The sequence below is a fragment of the Ovis canadensis genome, chromosome 6, assembly GCF_042477335.2.
Source record: "Ovis canadensis isolate MfBH-ARS-UI-01 breed Bighorn chromosome 6, ARS-UI_OviCan_v2, whole genome shotgun sequence".
In the NCBI taxonomy this organism is placed as follows: Eukaryota; Metazoa; Chordata; class Mammalia; order Artiodactyla; family Bovidae; genus Ovis; species Ovis canadensis.
The window spans coordinates 109,148,825-109,163,986 of record NC_091250.1 but is presented as its reverse complement, the minus strand read 5'-3'; the positions used below and the strand labels follow the sequence as shown (position 1 = coordinate 109,163,986).

General features: G+C 40.4%; 1 protein-coding gene across 7 annotated transcripts in view; it reads right to left on the bottom strand.

Moving 5' to 3' along the window:
• The window catches only part of MRPL1 (mitochondrial ribosomal protein L1), a 69,984-nt gene extending 55,429 nt beyond the window's left edge, over positions 1 to 14,555 (bottom strand). For 6 of the 7 annotated variants that reach the window (XR_011257819.1, XR_011257820.1, XR_011257818.1 and 3 more), the window contains exons 1-2: positions 13,843 to 14,521; positions 5,667 to 5,778 (exon numbers count right to left, since the gene is read on the bottom strand). Coding sequence is in view for 2 of the 7 variants with exons in the window: in XM_069594451.1 (XP_069450552.1) it covers positions 5,667 to 5,778; positions 13,843 to 13,873 (143 nt within the window). In the remaining 5 variants the exon portion in view is untranslated. Of the gene's footprint in view, positions 1 to 5,666; positions 5,779 to 13,842 lie in introns of all 7 variants that reach the window. The other variant, XM_069594450.1, reaches the window with a different exon arrangement.
• Positions 14,556 to 15,162: the final 607 nt, after the last annotated feature.

Here is a 15,162-nt window from a genome sequence, read left to right as displayed (position 1 = left end):
CCCAGAGACTAAAATGTGATTTTTAAATTAATATTTGCAAAATCTGAACATAAAGAGATTGAGTTGGGTATACAGCAGTTTACTTACTTATGCTTTGGACCTTGTTTCACAAAATTTGAGATGGTTTTTTGAATGGTTTGAGATGGTTCAATGAAAATACTGTTGAGCTACAAATGAACACTTGTAAAAATAAATAAAGTAAAACATCATTGTTGTTGTTTAGCTGCTAAGTTGTGTCTAACTCTTTTGCAACCCCATGGACTGTTGCCCACCAGGCTCCTCTGTCCATGGGTCCAGGCAAGAATACTGAAGTGGGTTGCCATTTCTTTCTCCCCAGGAGATCATCCCAACCCAGGGATCAAACCTGCATCTCCTGCACTGGCAGGCATATTCTCTACCACTGAGCCACCAGGGAAACCTACAACATCATTTAACATAGAGCAAACAGGATTCTAGGGAAACACTTTCTTCCAAAAAAAGAAAAAAAAACTGTAACTGACTAAAATCTGTCAATAATAATCAGTTTTACAAACCCACCACCTGCTGTTGTCCCTGACCCTCCAAAAGGTGTGTCTTTATTCATAAGAATCACATCCAGAAGAACTCTGTTGTTTATTCAGTATGTAAGGCCCTATCCGGAGAACGTAAAAACTGTGTTATCAGGGAGTAAAACAATTGTATTAGAAAGGTTTTGGGGAAGGTGAGGGAGAAATACCTGGTAGTCTGAACTAGAGAAAACACAGTTTAGCTGCAGTTACCTGGGTAACTAAACCATGTGGACAGAATGAGTCATAAGAGACTGCAGTCAGATAGTAACTTTCTCCCTGCTTCTCCTGTCTCCCAACTCCAAGACCATGAAAGGAAAAACAATTCCACGGTCTAACCCAAATAAAACAAGACCAAAAAGAATCAGTACGATAATAAAGTTCATTTCAAGAGCCTTGAAGATCTGTGACCCTAGAGATCTTTTTAAGGCTGAGTAAGTCTTTAATTTGAGGAATCAGGGTCAGAGTAGGGGACACACAACCTCAGTCAAACTAAACTGAACTAAACAGAACTAAAGAGAAAATGCCTAAGGCATATAACTAATAATGGAATGCAAATGTCTGGAATTCTTATTTCTCAGTGTAATCACATAAGTAAATTCACTAACATCTCTGATGCTGGTTTATTCATTAAACGAAATGCATAAGTACTGCTTAAACTTACAGTGTAAAAACTGACAGAATAAAACCTAGTCAATAGAAATAAAAGCTGAAAAGAGCATTAACAATGACAGGCAGACAGAATCACAACTTTTCTTGAACCCATCACGGAGCTGATGATGGCAGGGCAACCAAGTAGGTCTGAAATCTTCCCACACCCTCCACTCCACATGTGTACAGCCAGGAAGATCTTGCCTAGAGCAAAGAATGAGAGGAAGGCAGGCAGGTAAGAAGAAGAAGAAAAAAAAAAAAAACTCAGCTAAACTTTTAGTGCTAGTGTGACAGTTTAAACCCGAGAAATCTAGACACAAGAGAAGTTCACGGTCACCCGTCCTCAGACCTCCACCAGGTTCTTCTAAGAAAGAATGGAATAGGCCAGGAGACAGAGAGCCTCCTTCGAAGGTGCAGCACAGAGAAGAGCAGCCACTGCTGCCAGAAAGATAAGTAACCCTGAAGCCCTCTAGGGCAGGGGTCCCCAACTTTCTGGGATCTACAGCCTGATGATCTGAGGTGGAGCTGATGTAATAGCAGAAATTAAGCACACAATAAATGTAATGCACTTGAATCATCCTGAAACCAACATCCACACCCCAAACGGTTGGTCAATGGAAAAACTGTCTTCCATGAAACCAGTCCCTGATCCAAAAAGGTGGGGGACCGCCGCTCTAGGGCACAGGTAAATGAAAGAAAGGAAATGTGTAGGGAAATGAAAGAAGAAGAATAAAACACTAGAAAGAAGAAAAAATACTAAAACTTCTATCCTTGAGGGAGGGTAGCACACAGTCCTGATGGGGATATCATCTACCAATAAAGCTCCAGAAGGGCCCAGACACTGTGGCACAACACCTTCAATAGATGTAGACCATGGCGGGAGAGGAGAGAAATATGGAGAAAACCATCCCCAAGGACCAGCAACGCTGGGCCTGCTTAAGAGAAAGGCTGGCTTTGGAAACAGAATCCCTTCTACACCCATCACCAGCCTAACAAGCACTGAGCAGTAAGCAACAGCAGTCTTCTACTAGGAGAGGAGCCAGAGTACGGAGAGCAACCCCCTTCCGAGGCGTAGCTGCACAGCCAAGGGTCAACACTGAGCATGCAACAGGAACACTGAGGGGAAAAACCTTCCAGCAACCCAGCCTTCACCCGAAGCACAAGATAACAGTCCAGAAATTTGATACTGCTGGTGGTAACCACAGCAATAACAAAACCAAACCCCAGCTCAACAACATTTGCCAGAACATTTCCCTTTCCAGGCACAAATACTGTGTATTTTAGCCTCAACTGTTCTACACAAAGTATCTAGCGGTCAATAAAAAATTCTGAGATGCAACCCAAGAAGCAAGAAAAAGAATCTATTGTCAAGAGAGAAGCAGAACCAGAGTCAGAGACATCACTGGCAAACCATGGAGAAGAGAGGAGATTCAGAGTGACAAGACAGAAGAGAGAAGCAAGTCCAAGCCCCTCTACCCTGTCTCAGATTCATGATAAAAAATTAGCCAGGAAAAAACTATTCTTTAGTATATAATAAAGCCAATAAATTATAAACTAAAACCACAGCTAGGACTTTCCTGGTGGCTCAGTGGACAAGAATTCTTGCCTGCCAATGCAGGAAACATGACTTCACTCCTTGGTCTAAAAAAACTCACATGCCATGGAGGAATAAAGCCTGTGCACCACAGCTGCTGCGCGCACATGCTGCAGCTGCGGAAGCCTGCACACCGCGAGAGAAGCCCACACAACATAAGGGGGAGTGGTCTCCGCTCGCCGCAATAACTGTTCATAGCTTTTGTTTTTCAAATTAACAGTGAAAAAAAAAATTTTTTTTTAACACTGAACATTTTAACATTTTTTTAACATGCATATTTCATATGCTACAGTTTCTACTAATCACCAGCAAAAAAATGGGAATAGGATATAAAGAAAAAACTCACAGTAAAGAAAGCATAAATGGTTCTTAAACAGATAAAAAAGACAGACAACCTCAATAATAATAAAATAAAAATTAAAGCCATGATGTTACTATTTATTACCTATCAAATTGGCAAAGTTTAAAAATTTTGATTACACTGTATACAGGATCTCTATGAAGGCAATTTGGTGTTACCTATGAAAATTATAAACGCACACAACTTTTGATTCAATTCTGAGTTCATACTACAAATATTCATAATATTTGACAAGATTTGTGTACATGATCCTTCAGTGCAGGATCATTTATAATAGCAAAACACATGTCTTTTGGAAAGATAAATGTGTATCAGTAGGGGAATGACTAAGTAAAATTATGGTACACAGACCCAATGAAATATTATACCCATGTTCACGGTCGCCATATTTACAATAATCAAGACATGGAAGCAATCTAAGAGTCCACTAATGGAAGGATACATAAAGAAAATGTCATCCACACACACACACACACACACACACAGAGGAATATTATTGAGCCATTATGAGAATGAAATCTAGCCATTTGTAACACCACAGAAGGACCTTTCTCTTATGTTAAGTGAACTAAGTCAGACAGAAAAACAAATGCCATGTGATTTCACGTATATGTGTAACCTTAAAAGAAAAAAAAACGAACTTCCAGATGCAGAAAACAGATTTCGGCTGCCAGAGGCAGGGCAGGGAGTGGGGTACAGGTGAAATAGGTAAAGTTGTCAAAAGGTACAAACTTTCAATTATAAAACAAGTCATGGGGATGTAATGTACAATATGGTGACTATAATACTACTACAATGTAAAAATTATATAATGTAATAATGGGCTACAATCTAATAATACTATAATGTATATTTGAAAGTCGCTGAGAGTAAATCTCTAAAGTTCTCATCACAAGGGAAAAAAAATCTGTAACTCCATATGGTGATGGATGTTAACTAGACTTCTTGTGGTATTTCCCAATATAAACAAACATTAAATCATTATGTCGCAAAGGAACGCATTTGAGTCAGTTTTGATGAGGTGGATGAACCTAGAACTTATTATACAGAGGGAAGTGAGTCAGAAAGAGAAAGATAATATTGTATTCTAATACATATATACAGAATCTAGAAAAATGGTACTGAATAATTTATTTACAGACCTGCAGTGGAGAAACACAGAGAACAGACTTATTGACATGGGGAGAGGGGAGGAGAGGGTGAGATGTATGGAAAGAGTAACATGGAAACTTATATTACCACATTTAAAATAGACAGCCAACAGGAATTTGCTGTATGGCTCAGGAAACTCAAACAGGGGCTCTGTATCAACCTAGAGGGGTGAGCTGGGGCGGGAAATGGGAGGGAGGTTCAAAAGGGAGGAGATTTATGTATACCAATGGCTGATTCATATTAAGGTTTTACAGAACACAACAAAATTCTGTAAAGCAATTATCCTTCAATAAAAAAATAAATTAAAAGAAAATCATTATGTCACCTACCTGAAACTAACATAATGTTATATGTTGATTTTATCTCAAGTTTTTAAAAAAATGACTAAAAGCTCCATATGAAACAATCTCCAAGATACACTGTTAAGTTAGAAACAAGGAAGATGCACACAGGGAGTAGAGTTAGATATGAAACTGCTTTCCTCTACTCACAACAATTCTGACACTAAATGTATGGATACGTCCCTCACAACCTCCACTTACCCAATACGAGCTGGACAGTCAGCAATTCAACGTGGTTCTGACACTATCTATCTGGATGAAGCACCGGATGCACTAAGCTGGACGAGTTCAGCCCAGAAGCTCTCCAAACCCCACAGTTCAGGGATTTTTCTGGAGGCTTCCTCACGGAGGCATGAGCAATTATGAATTCAGTCTCTAGCCCTTCTCTCCTCCCTGGAGGATGGAAGGCAGGGCTAGAAGTTCCAAGCTTCTAATCTTAGCTTGGTCTTTATAGTGACCAGTCCTCTTTCAGGAGGCCACCAAGAGATGCCTCACTAGAGAGAGACATGCTTATGACCCAGGAAATATTAAGGGTTTTAGGAGCTCTATATCTGGAACTGGGCCAAAGGCCAGGTATTTCTGAAAACTGCTCTCCTAGCACCCCTATGACTGAGGAGATCACAAGGATTTTAGAACCTGTGAGACAGGAATTGGTGGCAGAGACCAATTTAAATACTTATGTCACAAAATCCTGGCTCTGACACTTACTAGCTCTGTAACCCTGGGCAAGTTACAATAATCTACTGGTGCCTTGCTCTCCACCCCTAAAAAAGAGCATAATAACAATGGTTTCCACAAAAAGTTGCTGTCGAGATTAAGTTAGTTATTGAATGTCAGTGTTCAATAGGTATGAAGTATTATTATAATTAGTCATATCTCTCCTTCAGAACTATCAAAAAAGCAGAGATGTTAAACTTTTACAACTATATGTCCTTGTATGTCTTTAAGGAACCAAGCATAATGTTTTCTAATCAAAGACTGAAATGGTAGCAGACGAAATAACCAAAATATAAAATACTTACTTCGCAGCGGCTGCAAAATATCTGTTAGGCACTGGAATGTATATGGAACAAGGATAAAGAGACGTCTGAGAAGTCACCTTGGAAAGACCATGCCTTTGATGATGTATCAAGACTTAAAAGCAAAAACATATAAAATATTAATATTCATTATTACATTCATAGTTTTTATATTCTCCATGTTTTCCAAAACAAAAATATTCCAGATTTTGTGACTGTTAACCACAATCTTTAAAAAGCATAAAAATGGAAACTGCACTTCTTGAAATGAAAGCCAAGTAAACAAACCTAATTGAAGAACTGTGTCTTCATTTATTTTTAACTGAATCTAGTTTGGACTCAACAGAATATGTTAGCTCTATCTTTATGGATTACGTATATGTATCCTGAACTTTTCTTAAATTTTATTTATTTAATTTCGCACAGATAATGCATTCAAGTTGCCCAATTACTTCTGAAGGATAAGAACAAAGTGAAAGGAACTGCCTTACCAGAAGTTAAGACCTGTTATGAAGCTATGGTAATTAGGGCACTTTGGTATCGGTACAAGTATAGAAAAACAGACTAATGAAACAATAAACAGCCCAGCAACAGACCTACGCACATATGGATATGGAAATATGATAGAGATGTTATTGCAAATCACTGGGCAAAGAATGCAATAAGTGGCGCTAAGACAAGTGATTATCGATAAGGAAGAGTATATTTAGATCCCTATCTCACACCATACACACACAATCAAATCTAGATAGATTAAGGACTTATATGTGAGTGGCAAAATTTAAAAGACTTTCAGAATATAAGTAAATAATCTTTACAACCTTTGAGGAGGGAACAATTTCACAAACAAAACCCAAAAGCACTAAAAAGTGACTCTGTTAGTGTTAACGACACTTGTTTATCTGGAGCCTATTATACAGAGTGAAGTAAGTCAGAAAGAAAAACACCAATACAGTATACTAATGCATATATATGGAATTTAGAAAGATGGTAACAATGATTCTGTATGCGAGACAGCAAAAGAGACACAGATGTAAAGAACAGCATTTGGGCTCTGTGTGAGAAGGCGAGGGTGGGATGATTTCAGAGGATAGCATTGAAACATGTATATTATCATATGTGAAATAGATCGCCAGTCCAGGTTTGATGCATGAGACAGGGTGCTCAGGGCTGGTGCACTGGGATGACCATGAGGGATGGGATGTGGAGGGAGGTGGGAGGGGGGTTCAGGATGGGGAACACATGTACACCCATGACTGATTCATGTCAATGTATGGCAAAAAACACCACAATACTGTAAAGTAATTATCCTTCAATTAAAATAAATAAATTAAAAAACAAAGAACATTTGTTTATCAAAAGATACTTGAAAATGAAAAGACAAGCCAAAAACTGGGAGAAGAGTAACACACACACACTGGCCTAAGAATTAACACCCAGAATATGTAAGATCAACCCAACTGAAAAATAAACAAAAGAGATGAATCGATTTCTAACTGAAAAGGAAATACAAACGATGAGTTATTATATGGAAAAATGTACAGTCTCATTAGCAAGCAGGTAAATACTAATTTCAACCACAATAAGATATCATTTTACAGTGCTACTTAAGGAGGAGTCAGACGGCCTGTCACAGGTCTGTGTGCATGCATGCGTGTGCGCATGCTCAGTCATGTCCAACTCTTTGCAGCCCCATGGACTATAGCTCCCCAGTCTCCTCCATCCAGGGATTCTCCAGGCAAGAATACTGGAGTGGGTTGCCATTTCTTCCCTCCAGGGGATCTTCTAGACCCAGAGATCAAACACATGTCTCCTGCATCTCCTACACTGGCAAGTAGATTTTTTACCACTGAGTCACCTGGGAAGCCCACTCACTGTTCTACACCTTGCTTTTTCATGTAAAGGTATTAGAGCCCATTTTCACATGCAGATATAGATATATACACCTATTTATAAGAGATGTATATATACCTATACACATATATATAATCTCATGTATATCTTTCATAATAGTACATTCATATGTAAATATTACAGCAGTAATTTCACATCACTTCATAAAGACTATGTTTTTAGAGCTGCAAAGTACTACACTGTGGGGCTGTATCATGACTTAATCAGTGACCAGCCATTACATCATTTATAATATTCTGCTATTATAAATAATCCTGCAGTGAATGACCTTGTACAAACACCATTTTGCACACAAATAAGTATTTCACAGGATAAATTTCAAGATGGGAATGTGCTCGGTCGAAGGACATGAGCATTTGTAATTCTGATAAATACTGCTCTCTGAAATAACAGTGCCATGCACACAGTCACCACCAATGAAAAGGTTGCCTATTTCCATACATTCATGTCAACATAGTCTGTTACCAAATGTTTTAGTCTTTTGTCAGTCTAGTAGAAGAGAGATGGTATAAGGAATTGTATTAATTTGAATTTCCTTAAGAGTTAGGCTGAGTATGTTTTCATGTTTGATCATCTATATCTTCTGCTGAATTCGCTTAAACTCCATTTTTTAAATTGGCACTCCACAACTAAGTTTTCATGTAAAATGACTGTTAAAATCCAGAATCTTAAAATCCATTCAAGAGATAAACTGAGAGCATGTAAACTGTAAGACCTGTCTACACATCAAATGAATTCATTTCGTGAGTTACGCCTCCAAGTGCAGAGCGCTGTGCGTGCAGGGGAGCGCCCACATCCTCACTGTGGTCTACCAGCCCCTATGTGAGCTTGTCCCTGCCTATCACTCCAAACCCCTCTCTAACCTCCTCACTCTGATCCTTCTTTCAGATCCCTGAATCCCCCCAGCACCTCAGGTTAACTCCTGCCTTAGGGTCTTTACATTTAATGTGACATCTGACTGGGATGCACCAGCTCCAGACCTTGCCCTGGCCTTCCCCTCATTATTAGCTCAAATGGCATCACATGCCTAACAACTCAATTTCATCTCTAATACCCCACAACAAAGCAACAAGTACAGGAAAACCACCTAAACTGTGAATTCTATGACTGTATGGAAATGACATCTGAGACAGTCTAGGAGACCTGTTCATTACTGGGAATTCTTTGTGGCACAAAGGGCTTTAATGGCTAGGGGGAAAAAGAGAAATAGACTAATGAGATCCAGTTCCTATCCTCCAGAATCTCAAATTGAGTGGGCTATGCTGGTATGCAACTGTCTAGGAGGAGATCCCCCACATTTTTAAAGCCAGCTATCTTGAAAAATCACATATGGTAAGTGAAGGAAGAGCAATTATCCACTCACGATTTGGCAAACACTTCAAAAAAATAATTCTAACTGTATTAAACAAAAACCCAACAACTTTGGCAGGATCCTCAAAATAATAATTCTCTTGCATCAATTGCAACCTGCTATAAAATAATCTACCACTACTTTCAAGAATCCCTAGTCATGACAACCAGAAATTAAAATTTTCAACAGGTATCAAACTGCTACAGACTAAGGAAAAAACCAAACTACAAAAACACCACCACTTAAATAGCACTGTTGATTCCCCTGGTGGCTCTCCTGCCAATGCAGGAGACACGGGTTCGATCCCTGGGTCAGAAGATCCCCCTGGAGAAGGAAATGGCAATCCACTCTAGTATTCTTGCCTGGGAAATCCCATAGACAGAGGGGCCTGGCAGGCCACAGTACATGGGGTTGTAAAAGAGCTGGACACGACTTAGTGACTGAACAACAGAGAAATAGCACTGTTAGAACATATCTGTATTTTCAATTCCTCTGTAATCAGTTTATCTATCTGTAGCGTTTTATTATATTCCTTTAATGTATTTCTTTTCCTCTCTTAGAAGAAAACCTCACTTGCTACTTCAGAGAAAGCAGAAGCTCTCAGAATTTCCTCCACTACTTATGAACCTAACTGAATCTGCATTCATTCTCAAAAGTCATGCCCACCCCTACCCCACAACAATAAGATGGAAATTAACCCATCACCTTTGCTAGCTGATTCTCTTACACATGATAATGAAAGGTTAGAGATCCCCAGGAATTCTCAACCTAACTCTATAATCCTCGTTTTCCCCAGGAGATCTCATTCATCTAGTCCTTGCCTTCCCACCATAAGGACCAGTCCAGCCCACCATCACCTACTACAAGAAACACTGCAACAGACTTCAAACTATTCTATCTTCTATCTTTGGCCCTCTTCATTTCTTTTCCTCCTCCTCCTAAGAGGGATGATTTAAAAATGAAATCACATACCCTTACAACACTTGATGGTTCTTCAAATAAGGTAAATACTTAACAAGGTCCTCCGTGAGCTACCTCTAACCTATCTAGGGAGCTTCATCTAACACCACTCTCTTAGGCTTTCTGCACTTCAAATACACTGCCTCCTTTCAGTTACTTGAATACAAGGTGTTTTCTGCAACTTTCAGACTTTCAAACATAATCTTCCTTCCTTCTCTGACATTCTCATTACTACTTTGCACTCCCCACTTCCCAAAGCTAATAACTATCCAGTGATCTTTCAGGGACTCTATTTAAGCTACTCCTTCAGAAAAGTCTTCCCTAAAGGCTCAGAATTGCCTAAGGTTTCTCACATGCACTCTTACAACTTGTACTTTTCCTTCACAGCACTTAGGACAACTGTATTTATGGAAAGAACAATCCAATTAATGTCTGCTTCTCAACAGATGATAAGCACCATGGCCAAAGAATGTATATAACTTATTCACTATTGTGTTCCTAACAAATAACCCAGTGCTTTTGCAAATGAAGACACAATAAATATCTCTTTAATGAAAGGAAATGTGAACTAATGAGAGCAAAAACTGGATTCAAATTACTTTAAGCATGATTCATTCAGTTCAGTTCAGTCACTCAGTCGTATCTGACTCTTTGCGACCCCATGAACTGCAGCACGCCAGGCCTCCCTATCCATCACCAACTCCCAGAGTTCATTCAAACTCACATCCATTGAGTAGGTGATGCCATCTAACCATCTCATGCTCTGTCGTTCCCTTCTCCTCCTGCCTTCAATCTTTCCCAACATCAGGGTCTTTTCAAATGAGTCAGCTCTTCGCATCAGGTGGCCAAAGTATTGGAGTTTCAGCTTCAACATCAGTCCTTCCAATGAACACCAAGGACTGATTTCCTTTAGGATAGACTGGTTGAATCTCCCTGCAGTCCAAGGGACTCTCAAGAGTCTTCTCCAACACCACAATTCAAAAGCATCAATTCTTCAGCACTCAGCTTTCTTTATAGTGCAACTCTCAAGTCCATACATAACCACTGGAAAAACCACAGCCTTGAACAGACGGACCTCTGTTGACAAAGTAATGTCTCTGCTTTTGAATATGCTGTCTAAGTTGGTCATAACTTTTATTCCAAGGAGTAAGCGTCTTTTAATTTCATGGCTGCAGTCACCATTTGCAGTGATTTTGGAGCCCAAAAAATAAAGTCTGACACTGTTTCCACTGTTTCCCCATCTATTTCCCATGAAGTGATGGGACCGGATGCCATGATCTTTGTTTTCTGAATGTTGAGCTTTAAGCCAACTTTTTCATTCTCCTCTTTCATTTTCATCAAGAGGCTCTTTAGTTCCTCTTCACTTTCTGCCATAAGGGTGGTGTCACCTGCATATCTGAGGTTACTGATATTTCTCCCGGCAATCTTGATTCCAGCTTGCGCTTCTTTCAGTCCAGCGTTTCTCATGATGCACTCTGCATAGAAGTTAAATATGCAGGGTGACAATACACAGCCTTGACGGACTCCTTTTCCTATTTGGAACCAGTCTGTTGTTCCATGTCCAGTTCTAACTGTTGCTTCCTGACCTGCATACAGGTTTCTCAAGAGGCAGGTCAGGTGGTCTGGTATTCCCATCTCTTGAAGAATTTTCCAGTTTATTGTGATCCACACAGTCAAAGGCTTTGGCATAGTCAATAGAGCAGAAATAGATGTTTTTCTGGAACTCTCTTGCTTTTTCGATGATCCAGAGGATGTTGGCAATTTGATGTCTGGTTCCTCTGCCTTTTCTAAAAGCAGCTTGAATTTACAACGTATGAAAGAGGAGTGGCATTTTGTTGAAGATCCATGTATTCATTCATCATTTATTGGACAATGATTATGCCAATGAAAACAATGTGCTAGCACTGCTTTAAGTATTTCATAAACAGAACGAACAAAATCCCTTTGCTCATGGAGCTTACATCGTAGTAGGGAGAAGCAATACTAACATACATAACAGGGTAGTGGTAATGGGAAACCCTGAGGCTTCCCTAGTGGCTCAGACAGTAAAGAATCTGCCTGCAATACAGGAGACCTGAGTTCAATTGCTGGGTCAGGAAGATCCCCTGAAGAAGGGAATGACCACCCACCCTAGTATTCTTGCCTGGAGAATCCCATGGACAGAGGAGCCTGGTGGGCTACAGTCCATGGGGTCACAAAGAGTGGACACAAATGAGCAAGTCTTTTCACTTTTGCACTTCACTGCGAAACCCTCTGGGTAAAAGGAATTGAGAATCAAGGGGAAAGTTGGTTCTAATTTTAAATAAGAAGGTTAAGGTAGGCCCTTTTAAAAAGGTGACACTTTTGCAAAGGCTTGAAACAATTGAAAAAAGTCAGTAATGCAAATACCTAGAAAAACTGTTCCAGGCCCATTCCACTTGAGAGAAAAAGTCCTCCCAACAAAGGAATGTTTTTGGTGTGTTTATGGAACAAAAAAGCTGCTGTGAGTACAATGAGTAAAGAAGAGAAAAAAGAGCTCAGGGTGGTAAAGTGGGTGAGTGGAGGGAGGAGAAGGTAAGGCAACAAATGACATGGAAGACCCTAGGTCAGTGCTGTCAAACAGAGGTATAATGTAAGCCACAGGAATAACTTTCTAATAGCCACAATTTTTAAAAGGGTAAAAAAAAAATAAACCAATGAAGTTAATTAATAATAAAAATTAACATATTTTATTACAACCGATAGCCAAAATATTATTTCAACATGTTTTTAATATAGAAAAATTATTGAGATATTTTACCTTTTGGTACCACGTCCTCAAAATCTAACATGTTTAATACACTCATTCAGATTAACCATATTTAAAGTGCTCAATCACTGATAACAAAAAGGACAGCACAGCTATTGGTTATTCTAAAGACTTAAGACTTACAAAAATGAGGAGGTTTTGAGGAATTCTGAGCATAGGAGCAACGTGATTGACTTATGTTCTTAAAGAACCAATCTGACTACTTGTTGAGGGTAAATTGTAGAGAAATCTAGGTCAGGGGTGATAATGGCCTGGAAGGTCGTTTCAGTGTAGTAAGCAGCAGCCAGATTCTGGATTTATTTTGAGGGTAAAACCAAAAGGATCTGCCAACTACTTAATGTGAAGTGTGAGGGAAAAGAAGAGGAGTCAAGAATATTCTGAGGGTTTGTGTCTGGGCAACTGAAAGGATGAAGTTACCATCAAATGAGATGGGGAAGACTCCAGGTCATGACAATGAGTTTGATTCTAGGTAAGTGCTGATTAGATATACAATTGGAGATCTAGAATAGAGAGTAGTTTAAGAATCTACAGTTCAAGTCCTTATTGTAGACAATTTTCAGAGCCATTAAGATACAGACAATAGTCAAACCACAGAACTTGGATGAGATCCCCAAAGGAGTGAATTCAGATACAAAGACATGAGGATGAAGGATGGAGAATCCTGCCTCCTGAGGCATTCCAAGGTATGAGATTGGAAATAGGAAAACGAACCAGCAAAGTAATGGTGCAAACGACAGGTGAGATAAAAAGGAAATTAAGAGAGTAAGGCATCCTGAGAGCACTGAGAAGAAAAGGTGGCAAGGAGAGAATGATAACCTTTGATTCCAACTCCTCTCCTCTCCATCCCCGCAGCCCACATCTCCAGCATCGGAGACAAAACCATGTCTCTGCCTCCTTCCCTACGGCGGCTGGAAGGATGTCCATGTACATCCCCCTGCCACTCCAGTCCTAGGGTGGACAGCTACAGAAAGGCGTGAAAACCTCTATGAGGTCGCTTTTGAGTAGCAACGACCCTTTGGAGAACTTAGAGCCGAGAAAAAGTAGAGGCTTATCAAGCCCTCAGTGCAGACCCGCATGTAAGAGTGACCGGCTTGCACTGCATAGCCACAGAAGACCCCGCGCCAGAACTATTTTTCCCCGCAAACCCAGCTGACCCTCTGTTTTACCTCTACCGAAGCATCTTACGGCCGCCGCCATGTTAACCACTCCGGATTGTGTTGACGAAATCGGTCCCACGCTTCAAAGTGAAAGAAATTCACAAAGGTTCCCATCCGGAAATGGCGGAGGGGGAAGGGATTCGAAAGCCCAAGAGGAAAGGGGCGGGAACGAAAGTAGACTTTCGAGCCGGCAAGGAGGGGGGGCAGGGGAGGGCAGACTGCAGGGTGCCCCGTGGCGGTGTTCCCGTCAGTCCTTCGTGCCTGTGTTTCGTGGTTCCGGGTCGACAGTTCAACCTCCTTCAGGGAAAATCTGCCCTTCCTGGAAAATGCGGTCCTGTTGGCGATGCTCCAACTATTTTATTCCTTTTTATTTATTTGATTCTGTAAGCGTACTTAGAACGATCATTTTAATAAATTGTGAGAGTACCCAGGAGAATACGACAAGCAGGAAATCTGCTCTCACCACCACATTTCCAGCCTTGTAAAGACTTTTTAAAAATTAGCCAGGCTGTGTCCCACTCACTGACAAACTCTTTTTCACTCATCGCAGGATCAGCGTGGTTTTAAGGTAATCTGAACATTAAGCAACTCTCCCTGTTCCCCCTGCTGACAAACCATGCCCTTAGGCTCAATCGACTACCAGAACGACAAATTTATATAACACTTCTAGCTTTAAAATGGCAGACCCAAGCCCTACGCACAGGTTATTCTGACGGGAGGGCGGGGGGAGGGGGGAGTCAGCATCCTTTCCATTACGTCACAGCTGACAGTGTGGCTTATCTAAAACAAATCTGATCACGAATTGTAACACTTTACAGTTTAAATAAAACCCTCTCACGACTACCTCCCTGGCCTTAAAATCCTGCCAACGGCCCAGCCCCCCACCCCAACTCCGACCCCCAACCGCGTACACATAACCCTGTTTCTCACTTCCATGCCTTTGTTCATTCTGTCCTCTCTGGAACGTCCTGTACCATATCACCTAGGTAACTTTTTTTTTTTCAATTAAGATTTCAGCTCAGGCTCTATTCATTGATGAAGGCTGCCTCTTCCCTTCCCAGGCTGAGTTATGGCCACCTCTTCCTGGTTTTGTCAAGTGGGCCTTAGAAAGCATCACTATGAACAAAGCTAGTGGAGGTGATGGAATTCCAGTTGAGCTGTTTCAAATCCCGAAAGATGATGCTGTGAAAGTGCTGCACTCAATATGCCAGCAAATTTGGAAAACTCAGCAGTGGCCACAGGACTGGAAAAGGTCAGTTTTCATTCCAATTCCAAAGAAAGGCAATGCCAAAGAATGCTCAAACTACTGCACAATTACACTCATCTCAC